This window comes from Oryzias latipes, chromosome 12 (assembly GCF_053564925.1).
Source record: "Oryzias latipes strain Hd-rR chromosome 12, Olatipes_Hd-rR_3.1".
Taxonomy (NCBI): domain Eukaryota; kingdom Metazoa; phylum Chordata; class Actinopteri; order Beloniformes; family Adrianichthyidae; genus Oryzias; species Oryzias latipes.
The window spans coordinates 10,448,684-10,464,708 of record NC_136248.1 but is presented as its reverse complement, the minus strand read 5'-3'; the positions used below and the strand labels follow the sequence as shown (position 1 = coordinate 10,464,708).

Here is a 16,025-nt window from a genome sequence, read left to right as displayed (position 1 = left end):
TCTATAGAATCTACAGAATTTTGGCATCTTGAAGCCACATACTTCCTGTTTAGAACGCCAGAGGGATGAGTCTGTCAGTCCAGTTCTCTTATACAGTCAACTTCTGTCTTGTGTTTGCCATGCCCACTTTCTGTCAAAGTGTACCATTCCATACTTCTCACCTATCCCCCACAGACTCATGGGATTCTGCTCCCCTATGAATTGTGGGTGAGTGTGACTCAGCATTGCATGGTCTTTATCCTCACTTGAACAGCCTGCAGCCCCTCTGATGTGTTCCCAGGCAAGCCCTTGAGTTCAATTTGAAAAGGAGAGGTAAAGAGGCAGCTCATCTGAGAGCTGACAGTCATTCAGCACATAAATCAAACAAAGATGCATGCAGTCTAGAATGAAGTTTAATGAGCAGAGTGTTAGCTTTCCACATTTGTTGGTCTTGTTATGCAGGGCCTTCAAAAGGATAAAAGGTAGCCTCTAATTATTGGGATCAAAAGAAAGTCTGTTGTCTTTAATGGCCTTTTGTAACTCAAGGATGTGTTGGAGAAATGATTATGTGTCTGAAGTCCACACCAAACAGTGAATACGGCAAGAATCACAATTGCACATATATATATATAAATATATAAAGAGTATTCTTTATTTTCATGACTATGAAAATTGTAGAGTCACACTAAAGGCATCAAAACTGAATTAACATATGTGGAATTATATGCATAAAAAAGTGAAACAACTGAAAATATGTAATATTGTAGGTTCTTCATAGTAGTCACCTTTTGATTTGTTTACTGCTTTGCACACTCTTGGCATTCTCTTGAATAGAAAAGGTGAATGGATGGACTCTGCGTGCCTGGTTCCCACATTGAACCATGGAGGAGGAGGTGTTATGGTGTGGGGGTGTTTTGCTGGTGACACTGTTTGGGATTTATTCAATATTGAAGGCATAGTGAACCAGCATGGCTACCACAGCATCTTGCAATGCTATTCTATCCAGTTTGCGTTTAGTTGGACCATCATTTAATTTTCAACAGGACAATGACCCCAAACACACCTCCTGGCTGCGTAAGGGCTATTTGACTAAGAAGGAGAAGGATGGCCAGATGACTTGGCCTCCACAGTCACTGGACCTGAGCCCATGTATATATATATATATATATATATATATATATATATATATATATATATATATATATATATATATATATATATATATATATATATATATATATATATATATATATATATATATATATATATATATATATATATATATAACGCCCCTCTCACCCTCCGTGGGTGGTTTCTCCTCCAAGCTCGGGTCCTCTACCAGAGGCCTGGGAGCTTGAGGGTCCTGCGCAGTAGCTTTTCTGGACTGAGAGGTCTGAGGTCTCTCCAGGTATGTGCTGTAGCCACTCCTCCAGCTTGGGGGTAACTGCCCCGAGTGCTCCAATTACCACAGGCACCACTGTCACCTTCACTTTCCAGCCTTTCTCCAGTTTTTTTCTGAGTCCCTGGTATTTCTCCAGTTTCTCATGTTCCTTCTTCCTGATGTTCCCATCGCTTGGCACTGCCACATCCACCACAACGGCTTTCCTCTGTTCTTTGTCCACCACTACAATGTCTGGTTGGTTCGCCTATCAGTCTGGATCTGGAAGTCCCACAGGATCTTTGCCCTCTCATTTTCTACTACCTTCGGAGGTGTTTCCCATTTTGACCTTGGGGTTTCCAGTCCATATTCTGCACACATGTTCCTGCATATTATCCCAGCCTCTTGATTGTGGTGCTCCATGTATGCTTTCCCTGCCAGCATCTTACATACACCCTGCAAATGGACTAGATGTGAGAACAAGGTTCTGTTAGAATATATATATATATATATATATATATATATATATATATACATATATACAACATGCAGGTTGTGTTCGGTGGTCTTATATATAGTTATATATTGTCTTATGTGTAGTTTTTTTTAATTCTGTGCGGCCAGTGCTTCATACTTGGCCGAACTGACCTGGAAGAAGGGTTAGGATTAGGTTAATACGTGCTAACAACATTTAGCCATGCTAACAACATTTAGCCATGAAATAACTTACACTGGAATAACATCAGGCTTTATTTTTGTCATGGTTAGGGTTTTTTGCCTTAGGTGTTTCTTCCATTTTGTTTGTGTCATGATTTGAGTTCTGCTTCCTGTTTTATTTTGAAGGTTTCGTGCATGTCATGGTTTTGTGTTTTACTACCCTGATCAATCTCTACCGATCAATTTCAAGCCTTGTACCTAACAATTTTGTCTGGACCCGACTGGTAACAAATTCACATGATTGTTTGCACGGTTTCTCAGGACTGCTCATTCAAAAGCTGCTTCCACCCGCCCAAAGCCCGTCCTCTGTCTGGAGATACAAATCTCCTGGGAGACACGGTTCTTCTGAGTCCGGCAGCTCGCTCACGAAGAAAACTCAAACGGACTACGGTCCATCCAAGCCTCCTCCATTTCTTGCACACTGTAACAAAGCATCCTCCCTGCCTACAAACAGAGGCTTGGAGTCTGGCTCCTGTGCTCAGAGCAGCCGGACTTGCACCATTTTCTAATCCGTGCAGATGTATTAGTAAACTGTGCACACAGTTTATCAGATTTTTTTTTTTTCTTTTTAACCACTGGCACCTGGAGGGCTCAGTACTTGGGCAAGGCCCTTAACGCTACTGCCTACCTCGTAACACATGAGAGACAGTGAAACACAAGTCATGCCGACTCAGATGTCGCCCAGCCAATCAAGGTCTGCTAAGGAACGCTGGGGAACAGAGCACTGTGATGGAAAGTGGGCTAAAATATACAGAAACATGTGTGGTTGTTATGGGGCTTGATCAGTTTTTTTCTTTAAAGCTATTTAATGAGTTTTTTTAAAGCTGTTTAACTAAGAGTTCTTCTTCTTTCACTATCGGCTTTCCCCATCAGGGGTCGCCACAGCGAAACAACCTCTCAGTCGAGGATGAGTCGCATGGTTAACTTGGCAATGTTTTACGCCGGATGCCCTTCTTGACGCAACCCTCTCAATTTATCCGGGCTTGGGACCGGCACAGAAGCAGAGAAGGGAATGTTTAACAAAGAGTTATACCTTGAAATATGACCAGTCACTCAGAAGAATAATACAATAAAAACACTTAAAGAATGAAAGATTCAGAAAAACACGAGCTTAACTATTTTGAACAGCTTGTGAATCCTGAAACCTGGGAGTTAGAGCTAAAGAGGAAAATGAAAAGTGGAATATTTAGAAAGAACACAGTTAAACAAGTTTTGTTCTTGTATACCAGACCAACAACTTTGGGTATGAATATTTGCTAAGAAACAGTATGATGAAACAAATTTCAAACATAATTAAGTTGATGAAATAAACTTAATTTCAGCCTTACTGAGGGCTGTCCGGTCTCTGTATGACCAGAGTAGGAGCTTGGTTCGCATAGCCGGCAGTAAGTCAGACCTGTTCCCGGTCCACGTTGGACTCCGGCAGGGCTGCCCTTTATCACCGGTTCTGTTCATAGTTTTTATGGACAGAATTTCTAGGCGCAGCCAGGGGCCGGAGGGGATCTGGTTTGGGGACCACAGGATTTCCTCTCTGCTTTTTGCAGATGATGTTGTCCTGGTGGCTTCATCGCGCCAGGACCTCCAGGGTGCATTGGGGCGGTTTGCGGCTGAGTGTGAAGCGGCTGGGATGAGGGTCAGCACCGCTAAATCGCTAAATCCGAGGTGGCGGGGCGCTCCCTTAGAGATAGGGTGAGAAGCTCGGCCACCCGCGGAGAGACGCTTCTCCTTCACATCGAAAGGAGCCAGTTGAGGTGGCTCGGGAATGCCTCGGGGTCCCCCCAGAGGAGCTGGAGGAAGTGGCTGGGGCGAGGGAAGTCTGGGCATCTCTGCTCAGACTGCTGCCCCCGCGACCCGGTTCCGGATAAGCGGAATAAGATGGATGGATGGATGGATGGAAATTAAATGTTTGTTCAATGTTAGATAATTTCCCCCAATTTTTATTTATATAAGTTATTTGTCTCTTTTTTAAATTGCGTATATGTTTAATTTATCTATAACATATGTATATATATATATATGTTTTTTTCCCCCACAGTATAAGTCACGTTGGCCCCATTTGTGAGAACAGCCCAGCCAGCTCTGGAAGTGAAAGGAGCAAAGCCGATGAAAGCAGGTTAGTTGTGAGTGTATGTGGTCACAACTATTGGAAACAAAAACAAAAAACTGTTTTTTGTAGAAATCCTTCCTGTTCGAATGTTGCAGTTTTAAACATCTGTATTGGAGACGTTTCAAACCAGCAAAAATAGATGCTGAAACAGCTACGGGGAGAACTTGGGTCATAATATTAGTTTAAGGCCATGTCACATTGCCGCTACGTAAAATCGGGGCATCCGTATATCACATGCATGATATACGTAAATCATAGGTATTTCTTGTGTTCGTCCTTCGTCAATGTGCGCAGACGTCGCTAGAGGGTTTTGGCTTACGAGTCTGTAGATGAATTTGGTTTTGAGCAGTTTAAAATGTTTTGCTGGCGGTGCCCTGCTCCGCGCGGAAGGCGGGTTTTTAGCTATGTGAAATTTTCACAAATGCATTATGAAGGAACCACGTTAAAACCATGCTTCATTGAATTTGTTCAGTTTGACCTTCAGAGCACTGAGCAGAAATCCCATTGCATCCGCACCATGGTCAGCACCCACCGTGGGCCCTCGCAATGCTTTGTTTTAATTAAAAAGTCGATTCCTCTGATCTGCACCAGTTTTAAGTGACCTGCTAAGTGTCAGGCAAGGCAGCCCGCCAGGGGGATAATGGACGGACGGATAGACTCCCGCCACAGCTTGGGAGATCCAGAAGAAGGGTCCAGTCGCAGCTGTGCCCACCATACTTGGCCCGCAACCCACCTTCTATGTGGCACCAGACACCACCCTGCGGGAAACCTGACCAACCATATGGACAAGACAGATGGGGAAGCAGGAGACCCCCACTGGGTATAGACTAGGGGTGTAACGGTACACTTAGTTGGACCGAACCGTTTCGGTACGGCAATTTCGGTTCGGATCACTTTTGTACCGTTTCGGTTTCTTTCTTTGTTTATGATTTCCCCCCAAATGTATTGCGCTGAGACGGAACTAATGTTAACTGCGAGTTTCCGCTGAGACACTCAATGGTGTCTGCACTCGCGCGCGTTTAGGAAGGAGAGGGGGGCGGAGAGTGGCAGCGCCAGAGTGTGTGTGTGAGCGCACGATCAGGGTGTGCTGCTCAGTTCCCCGGAACAGTTATAAAAACGGTTTCCTCTAAAAGAACAGAGACTGGTTCTTTTAGAACGTCCAGAACGACCAGTTTTCATCTGTGGATAATGCTCAGATTGTTTGCAGCGACAGTGTGATATAGCCTTTATGTAAGGCTGAATTTACACTGCAGGTCTTGATGCCCAAATCGGATTTATATCCGATTTTTTTGACTACCTGCTTACATCATCTTTTAAAAGTGACCCGTATCCGATTTTTGCATTTACACTATACTATGCTGAAACCATCAAATGTAGACGTTCTGAGGACTCCGTAACGTAGCAGCATATCCGATTTTTCTGCTTATATGGCACACGCAAATGCACGTATCCGATTCGTATCCAATTTATTTCCACATATGAATGAGGCCTGTATCCAATCTGAGAAAATCGGAATCCATGCACTTTTGTCCTGCTTACACGTTCACCGGTCATATCCGATCTGTGCCACACGAGAGGAAAAAAAATTGGAATTGGGTCACTTGAACCATGCAGTGTAAATGCGGCCTAAAGGCCTGTTCACACCGGGACAAATTTCCCCGGCGATTTTCGCCGACGTTTAACGCCTCGTGACTAAACAAAGGGCACCAATGAGAGTGTGCACACCGACGCGAAAAAACGCCACGCGTCAAAGCATCAAAAAAAAAAAACGCCTCGGGTTCGTTTTTTTTTTTTGACGCCTCGCGTCAAAATCTATTCGACCAATGAGAATGGCGCTTTTGCACACGTGTCTGGAGCTTCTGAAGTTACAGTAAAACACCACTTGGGGGCGCTCAAACACAAAACTGCCTTGCTAACAACACATACCAGCGAAGAAGATAGACGCCAAGTAGCGTCTACACTGCCGCGAAGAAATAATGATAATAATGGATAATGGTAATTTGATTAAGTTCACGGTAGTCAATACAAGGTCTCAGAGTTTTATCTTTCTTTTGGACAAAGAAGAAACCGATGCCTACTGGGGACGACGAGGGGTGGATGTGTCCCGAAAAAAGTGCCTCATGGATGTAACTCTCCATAGCTGCTTTCTCGGGACCTGAGAGATTGAATAGTCTTCCCTTAGGAAGAGAAGCTCCATCCAATAGATTGATGGAACAATCATACGGTCTGTGAGGAGGTAGCGAACTGGCTTTAGATTTACTAAAGACCGTACGTAAATCATGATAGCATTTCGGCATGTTAGAGAGGTCAATCTTTTCAAGAGTGTTAACGGTGGAGGCCTTAATGGACAGAACAGCGGATTGTAAACAGTTAGCGAGGCAGAAATCACTCCAATCAGTAAGGCGGTGACGAACCCAATCGAACTAAGGATTATGGCACTGAAACCAAGAAAACCCTAACACAATGATGTTTTGAGGAGAGTGGGTGACAAAAAACCGGGTGAACTCTCCATGGTTGCCGGAGGTAATAAGCAGAACGGGTTCGGTACAGTGCGTAATCAAGGGCATATGCTGACCACCCAACCTAGCAGCTTTAACAGGGGCTTGAAGTCTTTCGGTGGGCAGTGACAGACGAGAAACAATACTGTGGTCAATAAGACTCTGTTCAGCTCCAGAGGCGATTAAAGCCTGTAAGTCCATGATCTCAGATGGATGGCAAAGCTTGACAGGGATGAAGAGGAAATACTTAGTACAAGAGGAGAAATCACCCGCCCGTGGCTTGTCTTCTAGCGGGGGGCTCCAGAGTTTAAACGTACGCTGCATTTATTTACTTGGTGTCCTGGTTTGCCACAATAAAAACACGCACCTTCAACTCGACGTCTCTGCCACTCTTCCGAGGAAAGTTTGGAGTGCCCAATCTGCATGGGCTCATCCGGTTGACTATAGGGGTTTTCAGACGGAGGAGCGGGTGAAGATTGCTTCGCCGTACCCTGGGCTTTTGCGGGGATGAGAAGGCCTTTCATGTTGCCACTCCCGTAAACGGGTGTCTGAACGTAGGGATGCAGTGACGAGCTCCTAAAAAGTGTGGGTCTCTGTTTGCGCACATAGGTGGTCTTTGATTGTTTCGCTGAAGGATTGGTAAAAGACCCCCCATAACGCGGGATCTGACCAACCTGCTTCCACCACCAGGATCCTGAAATCAATAACATGGTCACTCACAGACCGGTTACGTTACTTGAGAGCCAATAGCTTACGGGTGGCTTCCTCCTGTCTCTTTGGCTGATCAAACACTAGCTGGAATTCTTCAATGAAACTTTGGAAAGTTAGGTGGGATATTGGGTTGATCGCCAGGAATGCCTGGACCCATTGTAGTGCTTTGCTGCGGAGAGAGTTGATGATTTGTGTAATTTTGCAATGATCAGAGTGGTAATACCTCGGAGTTTGTTGGAACAGGAGACGACACTGAAGCAGAAAGACGCCACATGCTTCGACATCGCCGAAGAACGGCTCTGGTTGTAGGCGGATGTTTTCCGGAGTCGAGGCAGAAGCGGAAGTGGTGACGTTGCTGGAAGCAGGAAGGGTAGCCGTAGTAACAGGGGTAGCCATTTGCCCTGTAACATCCATTAATGTTTGCGTTAGCCCGTCTAGACGTCGAAAAAGTTCCTGTTGGGCGGACCCTATTTGGGACAGAGCGTCGGCTTGACGACCCAGGGCGATGCCTTGTTGGTTTAGGGCGAAACAAAGTCCTTCTGGGTGAGCTGGGTCCGGAGTTTGGCCAGTTGGTTCTGTCATGATTCTCAGAGCATGGCGAACCCAGATGCTGGAACCCAGAATAAAGACAGGTAAGTGGCAGGTAAGAAATGATTTATTTCTTCCAGGATGGTTTAGGCTTTGATTAGAAGAGGTCCGGGCTGGACAGTGGTTTGTGGTGTGGCTGGAGGTGTTAGCGCGGTAAGCGTAGGCCGAGAGGTCTTCAGGTTTTCCAAGAGGCTTGGCAGAGGATTCCAACTGATGTCACTCGTGAAGTGGTTTTCCTGAGGCAGGAGAATATGGTTAGAGCCAGAACGAGAGAAAGACAATATTCAACCATAGCATGACAAGACCAGGCTTCGTCACCATAAGGGGCAACGAACCGGCGTTGAATACTGGAGCTGGGTCTCCTTTTGAGCAGCAGAGGTTGATGAGCTGAGTGACGACAGCTGGCGGTGATCAGGAGCAGAGCAGAGCTGGAGGGGGAGGAGTCTGACAGAGGCCCCATGACAGTTACTTGGGATTAAGAGGTTTTAAAAGGTTCAAATTTTAAACTGTTGGAACAAATAGACGCCATCCATACGTCACTATCAAATCCGCCTCCCTGATTGGTCAAAGGGCCTGAATGACCTTTTTTTTTTTTTGTATATGCTGTTTTTCAGATATTTAAATTGTTTCTTACTGTTCTAATCTTTCTAATTTTTGTAGTCACTGTGCTGTTTTTTCCTTTTTCCTATATGTATGTCAACCAGTGCTGTATGCGATGGAGATGTCAATTTCCATGCGGGAACCTCCCAAATGGATAAATAAAGTTGTCTATCTAAAGTTTAACCTGGTTTAACATTAGACGGCTATTCAATGGCCATGTGTTTTGTACGTGGAACCCAAAATGTTGTAGAAACCTGTGTAGCTACTTGTGAATGCAGGAGCTTTGAATGCAGAAGCCTGAAACGCACATTTTTAATGCGTTTATGTAGACTTGTTATTGGAAGTTGTTGTGTGGGCGCACTTTGCCAAGGGCGGCGTGAATTTAGACCAAGATATTTTCTGTTACTAATAAGCTCTTTTTCAAACTGTGTTTTTTTTGTCTCCTCCTGATTCACAATGATATGAATAAAAAAATGCTCAGAAATGCAATTTTAAGCTTAATTTTATTTATGCACGTCCTGTATTATCAACACAGCACCACATAAACATGCTAAAAACACCATTATCATCAGAGTGGGTCTTTACACATTTAATTATACAGTTTTTGCTTGAAACAAATGTCAACTAATTATGAACTTTACGGTTTGCTTTTTATCTGTTCAACAGGCCTTTCACTTGGGCAGACTTTATAAGAGAGAGTGCCATTTATATATTGGCTGCAAGGCCCAATAGTTCTGCTATGCACATCCGCTTGCCCCTATAGTCCAGGACCTTCCACTGAAGTCAGCAGAGAGGGAGAGAGCGGTACACTCCACAGCACAGATGAGCGGGGGAACACAGACATCCCGACATGGTGTCACCAGGAGGACCTCTGATGGACCAGAGTGGAGCATGGCAGACCCTCACCTCGTTTGCATCACCTCAACACTGACAACACACATGCTGACTGATACAACAACAATATAAGCTCTTCTTTCCTATCCCAGTCAGTTCCCAACACACATGAACGAATGGAGGGAGTTTAGTAGTTCTGAAAGGAAAAGTCAGGGACAGAAACACACTGGCCGTCCTCACAGTTCAGTAAAACATAAGCTACACACTGCAGAGTAGATTAGTGTGACAAGTTGTTTTTTGTTTGTTTTCTGCTTTCCATATTAACTTCATTTTGCTGTGACAGTGTTTTCGTTTACAAATTGTTCACCTCACCACAACAGGCACTTATAAATCCAATATAGCCTCTGTTTGATTCCTGGATGGAGATTAAGTTCCCTGCTGCTGCCGCCACGACATAACAAACAAGAATAAAAGCTATCCATATACACCCTATTATACCGTATCTGCTTTGCATTCACAATAAATTATTGAGTATTAAAAGGCTGCATTTATTCGTGTATCCTATATTATCTTCCCATCCTCACATTTTTTGTCCATCTGTTCTTTTGAATTACTAACTGTGAAAAGGGAGTGAATATTAATAAATGCTAATCTTGTAAGTGATATGTATATATTATTGCTTTACTGTATGTAATGGGCTTGTGCTTTAAAAGCTGCACAATGTTTGCTGTGGAAAGACTAGCTCCTAGAAGTGTCTTTCTTCACCAATTAAGCAAGTTCACAGAAATGTCATGTTTAAAGACAGTTACACACTTGATTTAACATTTTCTTTTTTGTTTTAATACTTTACATTGTAATTAGCAAAGTATTTGAAGGTTGCTATGAAAAACATGATGGAATTTATGTGATGTCTTATATTGTACCTGTACTTGACTTCAAAAAACAAAAAGCCATGTAGTGTTTGAATGTGTTGGAGGTTCAATGATGTGCTGCTGTAGTGACACAAGTGTAGATGGCATGAAACCCTATGTTGAGAGAGAAATGTCACAGAGCTGAAATAAATGCATGGCATACTAACCATTTATTGGAAATTTCCAAATTATTGTTTGTTCTTTATTTAAAGCATACATTGTTTAAGTACAATTGTTCATGAAGACTCTCATTCATCCAGGTAGATTCCATCATAGTGTTAGGTTTAAAGGTTGTCATCTGGACTTGGTTTTTAAAGTTAAAGACATTTCACCTCTTATCCAAAAGGCTTTGTCAATTCTGAAATAGCTGGTAAAAAGCTGGTTTATTTGTGCTCATGGGGGAGGAGTGAGACCTGAAACTGGATAGTCTACTTAGACTACATGGTTTCGGGTCGTTAGGAGTCCTGGAGTACTGCCCTGCCTAACAGGATCCCCACAAGCCAGACAGCCCTGAGAGGACTCAAGTGGTGAAGACCGGCCGCCCCTCCTCGATCCCACCTATGTATTGGGGTGTGGGTGTGAAGTGTGTGTACTGCAGGTAAAATGATTGGTCTCCAGTGGGGTTGTGGGCCCCACTGCTGCCAAGCAGTAGAGCTCCCCCACCCCTGGGTCCCTCTGTGTGTTGTGTGTACGTGTTGTGTGTGGTGCCAACATGCAGTCTGTGAAAATTGAAATTGGGGGAGGGACCGACATGAGCCCGGATATTTCACCATGCCCCCCTTCATCAGACCACCCACAAGGCCCTAGATGAATCAAGGTGTCTGATGTGTGAGTAAAAGTGGAATGGAGGGCAGGTGCCGACGTGACCCCAAAGAGAGTCACTCCCGGTCAGCCCCGCCAGCATATCCCTAAGAGTCCTATACTACATCGACTGTCCGTCATGGGGGAAGATCCCTCCTTCATGTGGACACCTGTTTAGTTTCTCCATTTTTTCCGGAATCTGTTTTTTAAGGACTTTTCCTTACCGCGAAGGTGGTTCTAAGGGCAGGGATGCCCAGTTTAGTTTAGTCTAGTTTAGTTTACCTATTGAATTCTATGACCTTAAGATCCTTAGGGTTTTATGTTTACTACACAGTTACTGGTATGAAGCCCATTGAGATGACTATTGTTGTAATATTGTGCTATATTAATAAAATTGGAAATTGAAAGAAAGCTTCAGTGTAAAAGAGTTAAACCGGTGTCAGACACGTGCAGTACTGAATCAGAATCAGAATCAGAATCAGAAAGCCTTTATTGTCATTGTAACACAAGAAACTTGTGACAACGAAATTTCCGGTGCTCTCCAGCTGCTTAAACAATAAAATAGATAATCTACTAAGAACAATAAAATTGAGTTTAACTGAAAATATACATATGTACAAAGCTACATAACTATTCTAAATTGCATTATATTGCACTGGGGATTGTTAATATTGCACATTGGTTTCAGATATTGCACGAGTTACAGTTTTTGTGGGATTCACATTTATTTAGGAGGTTGACTGCTCTGGGAAAAAACTGTTCTTTAGTCTATTTGTGCGAGCCTTGTGGGATCTGTACCGTCGGCCTGACAGTAGTAGTTGGAACAGGTGGTGGTTGGGATGGTGGGAGTCCTTGATGATTTGCCTGGCTCTGCTCGTGTAGCGAGAGCTAGCAATGTCCTCTAGGCTGGGCAGGGGGGAGCCGGTGATTTTCTGGGCCGTGTTGATCACCCTCTGCAGCGCCTTCCTGTCTGCGGCCGAGAATCCTGCATACCAGGCTGTGATGCAGTACGTGAGGATGCTCTCGATGGTGGCTCTGTAGAAGGTCACCAGCAGCTTCTTGTACAGGTTGTTCCTCCTGAGTATTCTCAGGAAGTGGAGACGCTGCTGGGCCTTCCCTACTGCCGCAGTGGTGTTTGCCGTCCAGGAGAGGTCCTCTGTGATCAGCACACCTAGGTAGCGGATAGAGGGAACCCTGTCCACGCTGACCCCCTTTATATAAAGTGGGGGCGGGTCCACTCTCCCCTTTCTGAAGTCCAGGATTATTTCTTTGGTTTTGGTGGTGTTCAGGTGGAGATTGTTTCCTGAACACCACTTTTTCAGTCTGCTGACTTCATCCCTGTAGAGAGTCTCATCTTCCCCTGAGATGAGCCCGACCACAGCGGTGTCATCAGCAAATTTGATGATTGTGTTGCAGGGGTGGGTTGGCGTGCAGTCCGATGTGTAGAGCGTGAAGAGGAGAGGGCTCAGTACACATCCTTGTGGTGATCCTGTGCTGATGATGATGGTGGATGAAAGGTGGGGTCCAAGTTTAACAGATTGTGGTCTTTCTGACAGAAAGTCTTTAATCCATGAGCAGATGGGGGAAGAAAGGCCCAGGTGAAGCAGTTTCTCTGTCAGGATGTCTGGGATGATGTTGTTAAAGGCTGAGCTGAAGTCCAGAAAGAGCAGCCTAACGTAGTTCCCTGGGTGGTCCAGGTGGCTCAGGGCAGAGTGAAGAGTGGTGGAAATAGCATCATCTGTTGAGCGATTTGGTTTGTAGGCAAACTGAAGCGGGTCGAGGGTGGGTGGGAGATTATCTTTGATGTGTTTTGCTATCAGTCTTTCAAAACACTTCATGATTACAGGCGTGAGGGCGACTGGCCTGTAGTCATTGAGGCTGTCTGCTGCTGGCTTTTTGAGAACTGGAATTATGGTGGAGGTTTTGAGGCAGGCTGGGATACTGCACTGTTGTAGGGACTGATTAAAGATACTGGTGAAGACGTCCGCTAATTGGTCGGCGCATGCGCTGAGTACTTTGCCTGGTACTCCATCTGGTCCCGTTGCCTTCCTGGGGTTGGCTGATTTAAGCACCCGTCGTACTTCCTGCTCCTGGAGTACTAGGGTGCTGTTGGTGTGGGGTGGTGATGATTGTGGCGTGTCTGCTGGGGGCCTCTGCGTGTCAAACCTGGCAAAGAAATGGTTTAGCTCCCTTGCCAAGGAGGCATCCGCTCCAGTGGACATTGTGTTGCTGCTCCTTTGATTTGTGATGTGGTTTATCCCCTACCACATCTTCCTGGGGTTGTTGTCAGCGAAGTGCTCTTCAATCTCCTTTTTGTAGGCCATTTTGGCCTTCTTTATGCCTTTTTTTAGGGCAGATCTGGCTGCGCTGTATTGGAGCCAGTCACTGTCCCTTGACCTGAAGGCGGTGTCTCGTTTTTTAAGGAGAGATTTTACATCGCTGGTCATCCATAGTTTCTGATTTGGGAAAGTTCTGATCCTTTTGTTCACAGTCACATTGCCTATGCAGTGGTTTATATAGGAAAGGACTGTGTCCGTGTGTTCTTGTAGATTTTGGCTGTAGAAAGTGTCCCAGAGTGTGTTTGAGAAGCAGTCCTGCAGTTGTGTGAGGGCAGCTTCGGGCCAGATCCTGATGGTCTTTGTTTCTGGCTTTGTTGTCCTTCTTAGGGGGGTGTAGGTGGGGGTGAGGGACAAGCAGAGGTGGTCTGAGCCTGCTAGATGGGGGAGGGGGGTGACTTTGTAAGCCTGTTTAATGTTTGAGTAAACTTGGTCTAAAGTGTTTACTCCTCTGGTGGCAAACTTCACATACTGTGTGAATTTGGGGAGCACAGTTTTAAGGCGTGCTTGGTTGAAATACCCAGCAATAATCAAGAGTCCATCAGGGTGGGCGAGCTGTTGCTTGTTGATGATGGTTACCAGGAGGTTGAGAGCCGTGCTAGTGTTAGCATCTGGTGGTATGTAAACAGCTAGCACCAGAACAGCTGTGAATTCCCTCGGGAGATAGAAGGGCCTGCATAAGATGGCTACAGCCTCCAAGTCCGGGGAGCAGTGTCTTTCGGTGATCCTGCTGTTGCTACACCACTCGTTGTGCACATAAACACAAAGCCCCCCTCCTCTGCTCTTACCGGAGCTGTGATCTCTGTCCTGACGATGTAGCGTGCGTCCCGCTAGCTCAATCGCGGCGTCGGGGATACGCGGTTGTAGCCAACTGCCCCACTGCCCCACCCTCATTATTCCACTGTGGTGTTCCTAAACAAAGCCTTTCAACCTAGTTGCTCCAGTAAGCCTGCTGAGAGGCAGGAAGGATCTGTGGTTGTTCATTGTCTCAAATATGAACGTCAAACTAGGACTGTGGAGTCCTTGTTAAAGACAGCAGATATTCTGCTGCAACTGAATTGATGTCCAATTGACGTCGAATTCTCCATTGTTTTATGAAATCTTTGCCAGTAAAAGAAACCCTCTCACGACATGGTAAACTCTAAAGAGGACAGTTTTAATCAAGAATTATCCCTCTGCCCATCCTGCTACGAGCTGATAACTTTCCTCTGTACAACACAAAATCCCCTGTCAGGCGCCATGGTGGCTGAGATCAGTAAAGCTCAGGACATGAAAAGAACCAGAAGGGGATTAGATGCAACAAGAAAGGAGCAACAAAACACTGAATGGTTAGGCAGATGAAAACTCACAATGCAAACAAACTCAAAACCTGATACTGCACTGCAGACATTGCTCATGGAACTGCAGTATTGAGAGGAAAGTAACAATCATTTATCTTCTTCCGTTTATTCCCTTTCGGGGTCATGGGGCTGCTGGAGCCTATCCCGCCCACTTGTGGGAGAAGGCAGGGGTCACCCTTGACAGGTCGCCAGTCTGTCGCAAGGTAGAGTGACCACAATCACACGGTCTCTCAAATTCACACCTAGGGACAATTTAAATTAACCAATGAAGCATGTTTTTTCGGACAGTGGAAGGAAGCCGGAGTCCCCGGAGAAAACCCACTCATGCACGGGGAGAACATGCAAACTCCACACAGAAAGGTCCCCCATTGATGTTCTGATTCAGGTCCCCCAGCCGGGACTTAAACCTTCTTGCTGTGAGGCAAGAGTGCTAACCACCTTGCAGTCCGGAAAGTAACAATCTTCATCTGGAACTCACTGGGGAGAGAACCTGTACAGGCTGGTTAAAGGTGAAATGTACCAATGAGTATTGGGTAATCGCATTATTAGGAGTGAACATAGCTTAACTTAAAGGGGTTGAACTACCAGAAATTGGCATAACTGATGGTAAGGAAACTTAGTGGTAAACTATGACAAGATTTTTAAAAAGAATTCAAGACATCCAAATTACAAGAATGCACAGAAACAATTCTACTCAGAACAGAAGTATATTACTGGTAAAAGCACACATCTCAAATCGACCCATCATAAGAGAGCATTAAATCATTTCTTGATAATGTAAAATTACCCAAACTAACCCTTGTGCTGTCCTAGGCACTTTGACGTTGGGAGTTGGGTCATCTAGACCACTCGATGGTGCTCTGAACCTTTTTTCTTCAATGATTTGTGATCTTCACTGTTGTCCATGGATTACATGAAATCTTTCCACCTTTATCCACCTTTGTCATGGTAGGGAGAACACGTCAATGTAAGGGTGGGGTCATCTAAGATAGCACAAGGGTTATACTGCGGCAGAACTTCATGAATCTCTGCAGCTGATGCTCCAGGCCCGGATGGCTTCTGGATTCTGCAAAGAATCCTGGGACCTCTTGGCACCAGTTTTTAATAAAATTGTTATATTTATTAAAGATCACCTCTCAATACCAGCTAAGATTAATTCACCAAGATTAACATCATTCTTCTGAAGCCAGAAAAAGATCCCACCCTGCCTTCAAGCTACCATCCC

At 44.9% G+C, this 16,025-nt stretch overlaps 1 protein-coding gene across 2 annotated transcripts in view; it reads left to right on the top strand.

The window, feature by feature from the left end:
- phf24 (PHD finger protein 24) overlaps nucleotides 1-10,511 on the top strand; it is a 95,706-nt gene extending 85,195 nt beyond the window's left edge. The window contains exons 7-9 of one of the 2 annotated variants that reach the window (XM_078956196.1): nucleotides 175-207; nucleotides 4,110-4,187; nucleotides 9,245-10,511. In XM_078956196.1, the coding sequence (XP_078812322.1) occupies nucleotides 175-207; nucleotides 4,110-4,187; nucleotides 9,245-9,341 (208 nt within the window). In that variant the 3' untranslated portion in view covers nucleotides 9,342-10,511. The remainder of the gene's footprint in view (nucleotides 1-174; nucleotides 208-4,109; nucleotides 4,188-9,244) is intronic. The other variant, XM_078956197.1, reaches the window with a different exon arrangement.
- The last annotated feature ends 5,514 nt before the right edge of the window (nucleotides 10,512-16,025 follow it).